Below are 12185 nucleotides of genomic sequence, written 5' to 3'. Positions count from 1 at the left end.
GATTCTCCTCTCCCCACCTTTCTCCTACCGCTTGTCTCTCAGCATCTCTAAAAAAAAAAAAAAAAAAAAATGCAGGGCGCCTGGGTGATTCAGTGGGTTAAAGCCTCTGCCTTTGGCTCAGGTCATGATTCCAGGGTCCTGGGATCAAGCCCTGCATCGGGCTCTCTGCTTGGAGGGGAGCCTGCTTCCTCCTCTCTCTCTGCCTGCCTCTCTGCCTACTTGTGATCTCTCTCTGTCAAATAAATAAATAAAATATTTTTTTAAAAAAAGCAGGTACAAACCTTGAATCATATCCCCAGTGCATAGCGTAGATCTTAGCTAGGTGACCCCTCAACGTACGTCTTGTTCGCATTTGTATTCGGCCCACAGAATCCATATTTGATGTGATCTTTAGAAAACAACAACAATGTTATTTTTTACAAGTCAGACATACCTCAGACAATAAAGCAGAAATAAGAGGCATAAGACAGAAGACAACTTTATAGCAACAGAAGGTACTTTAAATAATTCCAGAGCCATTACAGGATCAGTAAGTTGAAGAAAAAGGAACTTTGAATGTTCCTATTTGCGCACCTTCCAGTGAGAATATTTATCATAGACTATTAACTTTTAAGAATAGACATACCTTCTAACTTTAGGGGGAAAAAAAGCCACAGATAAAAATCAAATAGTAGATGATCAAAGAGTAAAAACATGGATACTTTTAACTGCTCATAAGAAAGCAAGCTCTAGTAGAGCACATAAAATATTTCCTTAATAAGAATTATCAATATTAAACTAATAAAACCTTCCTAAGAGTTGATGTAAAAAAAAAAAAAGTAAAATCAGTGCATATCAAAATGAATCAGAAGTTACCTAAAAAAATACATATGAATCTACATATTTTTCCCCCTAGAGTCTTCTATTTGAACAAGTGTGCTTTAAAAAGCACATGTACAGGGCTCTCTGCTCAGCAGGGCGCCTGCTTCCCACCCCTCTCTCTGCCTGACTCTCTGCCTACTTGTGATCTCTGTCAAATAAATAAATAAATAAATAAAAGCTTTTTAAAAAAATAAAAAGCACATGTACAGCATCTGACAAACTGTAGTATTTTTAAATACAGAGCTCACTTTTTTAAATTAAATACTAATAACTATCTGAGTATCATTTGCATCCACATCAAGCTCTTTCATGTGAATTACTTAAATGAATGGAGAGAAAAATAACTTTACCTGAATAAGCGTTGCATCATTACATGCCTTCCTAGCATCCTGAAGTAAAGAAAGAAGATTATAATACATTTAAACATGGAAATCTCTGGATAGGACTTAAAATACTATTTTCATTGAAAACATAGACTTACAAATCCAACTTTCACTGTACCACATAGTCTTTATTTAAAATTCAGTGGTCAGTACATTCATAACTTTGTGAAACCACCACCACTAATTCCAGAACAGTTACCATTTAAAAAAAAAAAAAGTTAGAAGAAGAAACAAAGGTACAAAAAAATCCCAATACCCCCCAATCCCCTCATTCCCTGGTAATCACTAGTTTACTTTTTTTTCTATGGATTTGTCCATTCTGGACATTTCTATACATGGAATCTTTTAATAGGACATTTTGTGTCTGGCTTCTTTCACTTAATGTAGGTTTTCAGGGTCCATCCATGTTGTAGCAAATGTCAGTACTCCATTTCTTCTCATGGCTGAGTAATATTCCACTGTTTGAAAGGATCATGCTGTTTATCCATTAACTGATGGACATTTAATTTCTTTCCACTTTTTGGCTTCTGTGAATACTGAGGCTGTGAACACCCTTGTGAGTTGTGCATCCACATTTTCAGTTCTCCTGGGTGTTGGAGGCTACGGCATGGTTGGAGTCGTGGATCAAACCAGGCCCTGACTTGTGTCTCCTTTAAAGTCCGGACACCTTGACAAGGAGTTAAGGACAGGAAAGTTGAGTAACACTGAGAAAGGGTCTGTGCTATGCACTGTGCTCTCACCTACATGACTTCCCACACGCTCTCCCTACAGAAGGGAACAACGTGGTCAGGGTCCTGAATTCTTAGTTGGTCCTTGTTGTTCCTGTACTTCCCATAACCCACTCCCCAGTTGATTGTCTTGCTAATGGCATTAGCAAGACTACCTGGCATCATGAGGTTTGCTTGTAGTTAATGTAAACTTGTTATAGATACTGATGTATTACTCCTCCTATTGTGGTCTGCCTTATAAATGATTGTAAGATGTGGAATAAAACTGGCACCGTTGGACATCATCCTCAGTGCTCCTCCTGCCCCCATCTCTTTGTCTCTTAATTTCTTTTTACCATCCTCTTACCCTCATGTTCCTGGTCAATTTGTCACGCCGGCCGCGACACCTGGGTATATGTACCAAGGAGTGGTGAGTGACGCGTAACTCTACAATTAACTCTTTAATAAAGTGGCAAGTTGTTTTCTTCATAACAGCTGTACCATTTCACATTCCCACCAGGAATGCAGTATGAGCTTTCTGATTTCTTCACATCCTCACCCACACTGTCATCTTTATTCTTATTTTTAATAGCCACTTTCATGGCTGTTAAGTGGTATCTCACTGTAGTTCTTATCTGCATTTCCCTAATGATTAGTGACGGTGAGCATCTTCTTTGCATGGAATATCTATCTGGACATGAGCTTACTGGCCATCTGTAGATCTTTGGAGAATTGTCCAAATCTTTTGCCCCTTTTTAAACTGCATTATTATTGTTGAGTTGTAGGAGCTCTTTATATATATTCTGGACACTAGATTCTTATCAGATATATAATTGGCAAATACTTTCTCCCATTCTGTAGGTTATCTTTTCGTTTTTTTGACTGTGTCCTTACACAAGTTTTTAATTTAAATTAAGTCTGATTTATCTATTTCTTTTGTTGCTTGGGCTTTCCATGTCATATTAAACTTCTGCTGAATCCAAGGCCACAAAGGTTAACAGTTTGTGTTTTAAAAAAAAGTAAAAATTTTGTAACTAAAGATTTTATTTATTTGAGAGACAGAGACAGCAGAAGCAGGAGGGGTAGTGTGAGAGAGAGACTCTCAAGCTGACTCAAGCCCAGGACCCTGAGAGCATGACTCCAGCCAAAACCAAGAGTTGGACACTTATGACAGTGCCACCCAGGCACCCCTAAAATTTTCAACACTGTTACCGTTTATATCTAGGTACCATTTTCAGTTAATTTTTATAAATGATATAAGGTAGGAGTCCAAATTCATTCTTTTGCATGTGGGTATCCAGTTGTCCCAGCACCATCTGTTGAAAAGATTGTTTTTTCCCTCTCAAATGGTCGTATTATCCTCACTGAAAAAGAAAAATCAATCAGCCCTAGATATATGGGTTCATTTAGGGACTCTCAATTCTATTGTACAAATATACTTCTGGTTTATGATTAAAAGATTTTAAATTGCATCTCCATGAGTAAAAATGAACTAGGTTGATTTAATGGGCCCAGAGTATTCAGAGTTATATGTTTCTAAGCTTCAGCAAAAAGGTTCAGAGTTCCCATTTGGTTTGTTCTGGCATTTAGAAGTTGAGGTGATAGGAAGGATATTTATAGCATACTCAGGTCATTTCGGAAGTATTTTTATAAATATATAGCACTTCTTTAAAATGCTTAGTATCTGTGTACAGTGTAAACGCAATTAGGAGTATTTTAGGTCCAATGAAGAAAAGATAAGATACATTAGGAAAACAATTTTTGTAATAGGAAATGGCTCATACTGAGTCAGATCTGTAAGTAGCAAGGTCCTTACATGTCAGCAGCTGGTTACGCTTAAGCATTCTAGGAGAGCCTTTCAAAGAGAACTTAAATTTTTACACAAGTGAAGGCCTTATCAAAAAGAAGATAACAGTGAAACAAATCAATATAACGAATAACATTTAATAAGCAACAAGATGTTTTAAATCAAGTTTCTCAATAAACTGAGAGGATTCATATAACGTGGGGAAATCAGAAGCACAATTCTTCCTACTAAACAATTTTTTCACCTCAAAGGTCAGGGTACTATCCTCTCCAACACATTTTCCCTACTGTACTTAGCACACTCCTGTGCAAAGAGGAAGCACACAGTAGCTGAATAAATGCCCCAAATGGGCAGCGTGTCACAGTCAGCTGAAGGAAAAATGCCTGCCTCTGCTTGCAGCCAAGACTAGATGGAACACACGACCTTTTTTAGCTGCCTTTCAACCTATTTGTAACACTTAGACTATTTCTATGTAAGGGTGTTCACAAGTAGTTACACAAACATAGGATTCTCTCATTCTTAGTCAAATTGTGGGTTGAGAAGCCTCATTTGGCAAAGAATAATTTAGTCCAGTATCCTACAATGAAAAGAATTTCCAGAAATGATGGTGATGGCCTGAGCTATCTATGTTCCAAAAGTGGTGGAGGTAAAGACTAAATTCTAGAAACAGTTTTCTAATTTTAAGCTTTGTGAAAATGGTACTATCCTTGTTTAGGTCACCTTTCTTAACCCAGTCATTCAAATAAAAAAAATGTCAGGTACTATCCTGGGCCCACAGTTATAGCAGTAGACAAGCCAGAAATGTCAGCCCTCATGGAAGGTTTGTAATATTAGTACTACAATTAAACAGTAAATGATAATTACTGAATAGTGCAAATTGATAAAATTAAAACGTTGGAATATAAGCATTATACAATTAGCAGTTACTTGCAAATCATGCGAAGGTTCTACTCACATGCAGAAGGATTTATTCTTATGGACACTTATCCATTATAAAATGAATATAAAATTATTCCCAGTTTGGGGCACCTGTTTGATTCAGTGGGTTCAGATGAAGACTCTGTCTTCATCTCAGGTCATGAGCTTAGGGTCCTGGGATCAAGCCCTGCATTGGGCTCCCTGCTCAGCAGAGAGCCTGCTTCCCCTCTCTCTGCCTGCCTCTCTGCCTACTTGTAATTGATCTCTGTCAAATAAATAAATAAAATCTTTAAAAAAATGATTCCCAATTAAAGGCTGAAGTCCATATTGTCCACCAAAATGTAAGACATCCTTGTGCAAAAGTGACCTATTTCTCACTCCAAATAACAATTATAAAAGAAGAATGTTTCCTTTACTTTTTAAATTTAAAATAAATCCAACTGCGTAAGATTGCATACCTTTCCATTATGTCATGTGTTTATACCACAGTGAAGTATACAGTTAGATTATATATTCTAGAAGTGAGGGGGACAAACGGAGGGCCTTGAAATATAGCATGATGTGATTAAATTGAGAGGTACAGTACATAGCACCATACATACACGTGGTCACTTGAAATTACGGGAGAGGAATGTGAGCACCTGCATCTATGCATGCAATTGTGTTGGGACGCTGGTGAGCTATGAACAATGATTAGAGTATAAGCAGCAGAGGCAAATGTCCCCAGGGAACTATAAAAACGAGGCCAGCTCTGGTCAACCTTGTAACACAAACCCAAAGTGCCGTAATTTACTGGTAAGTCCTAAGCACGTCATTTCACGTGATCTCCACAAACCTACATACTGGGCACTGGTATTCTCACCTTACAGGAAAGAGATCAAGAGTCACAAAAGTTAAACTTGTTCAAGACCACAGGATTAGGAAGAGCTGAAGCCCATGCACTTTCTACCACGCCATTCGGCGGGCCTTTCAATGAAAGGAGACTAAATCCAAGGACAGGACTCTGGTGAGGCTTTTCAGAGGACTGGGACTCAACAGACAGGAGTCAATGGGCGGAAAACTGGAGCCAAGGTAGTACGACCCTAGGCAAAGGAAACCATTTGTAAAAGGGCGATGAAGGGGGAAAGAGCAGCGCATCATCAGAGAACAGGCCCCAGACTCATAGGACAACACAGGCTGCAGGGCCAGGAGGACACAGGCTCTGGCACACAGGAACCTGGGTGGCTTAGTCGGTTGAGTGTCTGCCTTTGGCTCAGGTCATGAGGTCAAGGTTCTGGGATCCACCCCAGCACCTGGGTCCTTGCTCAGTGGGTCTGCTTCTCCTTCTCCCTCCACCCCAATCCCACAGCTTGTGCATGCACGCACGCACACTCTCTCAGGTAAATAAACAAAATCTTTAAAAACATACATATACCTGGCCTGAATCCTGGAGCTAGCACTTAGTAGCCACGTTGCCTTGGCAGATTATTTCATTCTCACTGAGGATCAGTTTCCTCAGCTATAAAACAAAGCAAAACCACCTACATTAAAGGGTTGCTAAGAGGATTAAGGAGATTAGTATGCGACCATGTATTTGGCTAACCACCCCAGGCAACGACACCACAAAGAAATTACAGATCAATACCCCTGATCAAGACAGATGTAAAAATCCTCAACAAATTATTAGCAAACCAAATATAACAGTATACTGGAACAATCACACCATAATCAAGTGAGACTTCCCTCAGGGATGCAAGGATGACTCAGCATCCACAAATCAATGATACAGTACATTAACAAAATGAAAGACAAAAGCTATACACTCATCTCAATAGATGCAGAAAGGCATTCAACAAAATTCAACTTTCATTTATGAGAAAAACTCTCAAAAAAATGGGTATAGAGGAAGTATACCTCAACGTAATAAAAGTTCTATATGACAAGCCCACAGCTAACATCATACTCAACAATGAGAAGCTGAAAGCTCTTCCTCTGACATCAGTAACAAGACAAGGATGCCCACTCTACCCACTGTAATTCAACATATTACTGGAAGTCCTCAGCAGGGCAATTAGGCAAGAAAAAGGAACAGTTTTTCCAAACTGGAAAGAAAGAAATAAAACTATTTGCATAGGACATGGTGTTATATATAGGAAACCGTAAAGACCATACATACACACACACACACACAAGAAATAAATTCAGGGGATTCCTGGGTGGCTCAGTTGTTAAGCGTCTGCTTTCGGCTCAGGTCATGATCCCAGGGTCCTGGGTTTGAGCCGCACATCAAGCTCCCTGCTTAGCGGGAAGCCTGCTTCTCCCACTCCCCCTGCTTGTGTTCCCTTTCTCTCGCTGTTTTTCTGTCAAATAAAATCTTATCAAAAAAAATTTCAGTAAAGCTGCAAGACATACAAAATATATACAAGATCTAAAAAAAAAAATGTATCATTTCTATGCACTAAAAATTATCAGAAAGAAATCAAGAAACAATCCCATTTACAACTGCATCAAAAAGAATAAAACACCTAGGGATAAATTTAATCAAGGAGGTGAAAGACCTGTACACGGAAAACTATTAAAACAAAGATGAAAGAAACTTGGAAGACACAAAATCAATGAAAAGCTGTTCTGTGGCTCATGGATCGAAAGAAAACTGTTAATCCATACCACCCAAAGCAAGCTACAGACACAAGACAATTCCTATCGAGAATCGAACGGTGTTTTCCACAAAAATACACATTCCACTTTTTAAACTCTGTATGAAACCACAGAAGATCCTGAGTAGCCAAAGAAATTTTGAGACAAAAGAACAAAACCAGAGACATCATGCTCTCAGATTTCAAACTACATTACAAAGTCACAGTTATCAAACAGTACGGTATTAGCATAAAAATGGACACATGTATCAATGGAACAGAGAACCCAGAAATACACCTGTGTGTGTATGGTTAATTAATTTATGACAACAGAGGAAAGATGGTCTCTTTAATACATGGTGTGGGGGAGAACTGGAGAACCACAAGCAAAACAATGAAACTATACCACTATCTTACTCCAGACACAAAAATAAACTCAAGATGGATTAAACACTTGAAGTTAACACCCGAAACCATAAAACTAGAAAATCTAGGTGGTACATACACAAGCACAAGAGTATTATCCAGCCATAAAAAGAAAAGATCTCGCCATTTCCAACAACGCGGGTGGACACTGTGAGCATTAAGTGAAAGAAGTCAGAGACAAATACCATATGATCTCATTTATATATTCCAAAATTTAAAAAAAAATAAGAAAGAAAGAAAAATCCAAGCTCGTGTATACAGAGAACATTTTTTTAAATGACATGCTCATGGGACCATGCACTCAGCCAGTCTGTCAGTCCTGTTCAGCTTCTGCAGCAAGTGACACCAAGCAGAGGTGGCAGAGAATCCCTTCTGGTGCTGGCAATATCTACTTCAGACATTATTCTGTGAGTCCTTCCCTCATCATCCCATGCAAAATAAATCCCTCCTTTGACAGCTTTGTCAGACACCTAAACTACCAAAGTCAGAGTTCTTATTTGCATCTTAATCATCCACATCCTTGAATTCCTGAAAGGAGATTTGGTTCGTTAGGATTTCAATCCAGTCAGTATCCACATTGTTTTGGTGAGTGTCCTTCAGCCATCCTTTGTTCTTCCTGTTCCTTTCCTCTTTTCTTGTAATATCTGTGTATAGATCCTATGCTTGATTCTCTCTTCTGATTCTTCCGTCATCAAATCAGACGAGTTCTGAAACAGCTCTTGCGGAAGAAGGTTCACAGGCAGGGGGGCGGCCAGCAGTGTTCTGAGTCATTAGGGATTCTCCTGGCTTTGTTCTGAAGTTCTGTGTATCCCCTACTGTTTCAAACCTTGCTTTCTCTGCAGTAAGTAGGCACGGCAAGGATACAGTCCAGTCTCTTTCCTCTACCCTGCTCACCAAGAGGCTTCCTAAACATGAAGGAAAATAGACATGCCATCTTTTATCTCTATCTTCTTGGTCCAGGAAAACGTGTTTCCACTGTTCCAGAGGGTTACTGGTGTTTTGCTGAGGGAGTACTAGTCACTTTGCAAAAACCGTCCCTCTCAGTTTTCCCACACCTTGATGCATTACTGTTTGATTCTTGGCATGAAGTTCTAAGGGTCTTTAAATTTTCTGGTTAGATAAAAATTGTATTTGTTTAAGTTCTTCACTGTTTTGAGTTGATTTCCAAGAGTAAAAGATGACAGGTATGTGTTTATTATGCCACTAATAATTTTTCATGTTTTTCTGCAATCTAATATTTCAGAGATTCAGATTTTTCTAGTGTATTGCAACGTGATAATATCTGCCTCATCACAGGACACCAAAAACCAAGCTACAATTCCAGGTCTGTGAATAAGAATTAGGTTTGTCTCTCCACAGTAATTACATATAGAGTATTAACTTCTTAGGGACACAGAGGTCCTAAGTCCACACAGATATTTGTTAGGAAATCGTTTTTAGAAAGTACTTTAGAGGTATGATAAAAACAAACTGACCACTTCAAGACTCGTGCATTTAGTATTTGTAAACGGATTCAATAATGAACACATTTTATTCATTGCTGCTACTAAACAGAAGTGTCAAAATTCGAGAACGAGAAACTCTGCTCTTACCTGGATCTGATTCCGTAGCTGTTCGGCTTCCTGCCTCAACTGCTCCAGCTCACTCATCCTTCTGCTTGTTTGCCTCAGAAATCAGCAAGTGGAAGCAACTGTCAAAAATAAAAACAAAAACAAAAACCCAGCGGGCTAGATTCAGGTCTCCATTTACACATTAACCTACTTTTTAAACCACTGACACACAACTTCTCTTTGATCCTTCCGAAATTCAAGCGAGCTAGCAATTCCAAGATCCGGCAACAACCGACTTAGCAAATACAGACCTCAATTACTCACTGAAAGGGTCCAACGGAGAACGTGATCCCAGGATGTAAGAGAAATCCTGAGTTGAAGAGTCAAGCCTAATTTACAGACCGTCAGGACTAGAATACAGTACAGAGAGAAATCATCTATGACACTTCAGACAACACCCATAATTCCTATTTATCCCAATTTAGATGTCTAATAGGCACCACAGAGTTCATACTTCAAAGCCGAACCCCACTCCACCCCCAGGTCATCCCTGTTTCAGTAAATGGGAAGTCCTGTCAACCTTTTAAGTCAAACACCGGAGAGTCATCCTTATTTCGTTCACACCCTACATGTAACCCATCAGCACAACCTGCAGTTCTTCCTTCAGAAAAGTAACTAGGACCTGACTAAACCCAATTACCCCCACTCTGCCTACCTTGGTCTAAGCCACCACCATCTCTCACCTGGGCTCCCTTCTACTGTCCTCCTCTGTCCTAAGTATAGCAACCGAGTCATCGTCTTTCTTCTCCTTTGAATCTTACAAGGTTTTCCACTCCAATTCAGAGGAAAACCTAAGTCTACCTTGACCTACAGAGCCCTACACAATCCCTTACACACCTCTCTAACCTTATCCATCATGTTGCCCCTCACTCTGCTCCAGCCACTCCAAAGGCTTTCTGATGTCCTCTGAACACACTAAGTAGGATCTAGTTTCAGTGTCTTTACACCTGCTCTTCCCTTGGCCTGAAACGCTCTTACCCCTGATATTTTCATTGCTTGCTGACTTTTGCTCAAATGTTACCTCCTCAGACAGACCTTTGCTGACAGCCCATATGCACCCACCTTACCCTATATGGCTGCTTCATGACAACACCATCTAGCATGTATTTGCTTAGTTGTTGTTGGTTTTCTCCTGGTAGAATGTAAGCTCCTCGAGGAGGGGACGTTGTTCACTTTATTTTTTTTTGCTACATCCCTAGCACCCAAGACACCTCTCCAATAAATTAACCTGAAATAGCTTAATAAAGGAATAAAATTTTTAAGGATTTAGGATGAATCACAGAACCCAAAGGCAGGAATATTACCACCTCAGGAAAAAACCAAAGTTGAAGACTAGTAGTATTTTTTCCTCTACCTGCCCTGTTTTTCTCTATTTGTTTTCTCCTTTCTACAAAATAACTTCTTTGATTCTCCAAGCACAAGACCCAGTTTTTACTTCCTCAGGTCAAAATTAGAGGTCCAAATGACTACCCCAACTCTAAATTCCCACTTGAGAGACTCTGATTCCAATAAGAGACGATGTGTTTCTGGTGTCAGCCTTCATTCACTTCAACTGTAGTTCAAGTATCTGTTTATTAGGGTTAAATTTATTTTGTCAAGTTAACAAGTTAATTAGGTTTGCTTGGAATGGTCTTAAACTACAAAGTAAGAAGAACTGACATCATTCTAATAATCCATGTCCAATTTACTACTATAATACAGCTCTCTGTTTATCTAAATGTCCAGCAAATTTTTATCATTATAAGGCTTAACCATTTCTTGATGAAGTTATGTTTAATAATTTAGCATGTTCCTCAGAGAGTACTAGGCTGGTTGGATTACAGCCAATCTGGAAGACCATTCTGCCTAATGAAATAAGTAGCATTCAGGTTCTTTAAATTCACAACCTTAATTACCTTTGCTGGACATTTCCAAAGATATCACTGGCCCCCAAATCCTAAAAACTCTGGTTCTGATGCTTCTTTATTTGCTGAGTGCCAAAAAATTCTGGGCATGCAAAACTGGTGTAAAGCTCTTACTGAGTTGCTGATGTACTAAAAAGAAGGTCCATCACAGGTCTCATTTGTTTCAGGGTGTTCAAAACTGCCATTTACCTACCCATCGACTACTGCCTTTTCACCCCAACAGCCACCCACATACAACTGACTCTCTACAGCAGAGCTGTAAACAGAAACAGTAAGGGGTTCCTGAAAAAAGATCAACAGACCCAGCTCTCTTTAAAAGTCATTTCAGGGCCCCAGACATCTTGGGAAAGAATGTGAGAACAGCCAGCCACATCAGGCCAGGAGATGCACCTGACCCACACTCTTGAATTATTATTGCAGGATCTAAACCCTCTAAGCACTCAGATACCAGTCCATCCATCCAGAGCTAGAGAGGTGAGGACACTGGCCTCTGCTTTTACAGCTCCTCGTGACTTTGACCTGGATTCCATCACCTTAGGACGACTTTTGCCTCATCTCCATGCTGTATTCCCCACCGACGAGGCTCCTTCACGAATACGTATGCACCCTTAGCTTAAAAGCTCCCCAATTTTGTCCTCCTTCGAGACACTGCTTTGGGGAGGGGAAAAAAATTAACCCACTGTTCTCTTTTACTTACTGCAAGTAAAACCGTTCCTTTTCCTTTTCCTTTACTTTGGCTTCTGCCTTTTGGCTCAACACTCACCAAAAGGCAAATCCAGTTTCAGGTAACACAGCCACCGAGAGCTATTCAGGATATACCAGGATCTGCACCAAATGGAGGAGATTTTCCAGCTTGGGTGCCCAAAAGGATGGAGTACCATGAACAGAAATGACAAAGAGAAAGCAGTTCCCTCATCACCACCACTCTATGGAGTGGTTACTTCTCCACTCCTG

General features: G+C 39.7%; 1 protein-coding gene across 3 annotated transcripts in view; it reads right to left on the bottom strand.

The window, feature by feature from the left end:
• GNB4 (G protein subunit beta 4) overlaps positions 1-12185 on the bottom strand; it is a 57211-nt gene that overhangs the window by 21216 nt on the left and 23810 nt on the right. For all 3 annotated transcript variants that reach the window (XM_059163410.1, XM_059163411.1, XM_059163412.1), the window contains exons 2-4: positions 9310-9407; positions 1212-1250; positions 282-388 (exon numbers count right to left, since the gene is read on the bottom strand). In XM_059163410.1, the coding sequence (XP_059019393.1) occupies positions 282-388; positions 1212-1250; positions 9310-9366 (203 nt within the window). In that variant the 5' untranslated portion in view covers positions 9367-9407. The remainder of the gene's footprint in view (positions 1-281; positions 389-1211; positions 1251-9309; positions 9408-12185) is intronic.

Source organism: Mustela lutreola, chromosome 2 (genome assembly GCF_030435805.1).
Source record: "Mustela lutreola isolate mMusLut2 chromosome 2, mMusLut2.pri, whole genome shotgun sequence".
Lineage (NCBI taxonomy): Eukaryota > Metazoa > Chordata > Mammalia > Carnivora > Mustelidae > Mustela > Mustela lutreola.
Note: the sequence above shows the minus strand (reverse complement) of the source record. Positions and strands in the feature narration are given on the sequence as shown.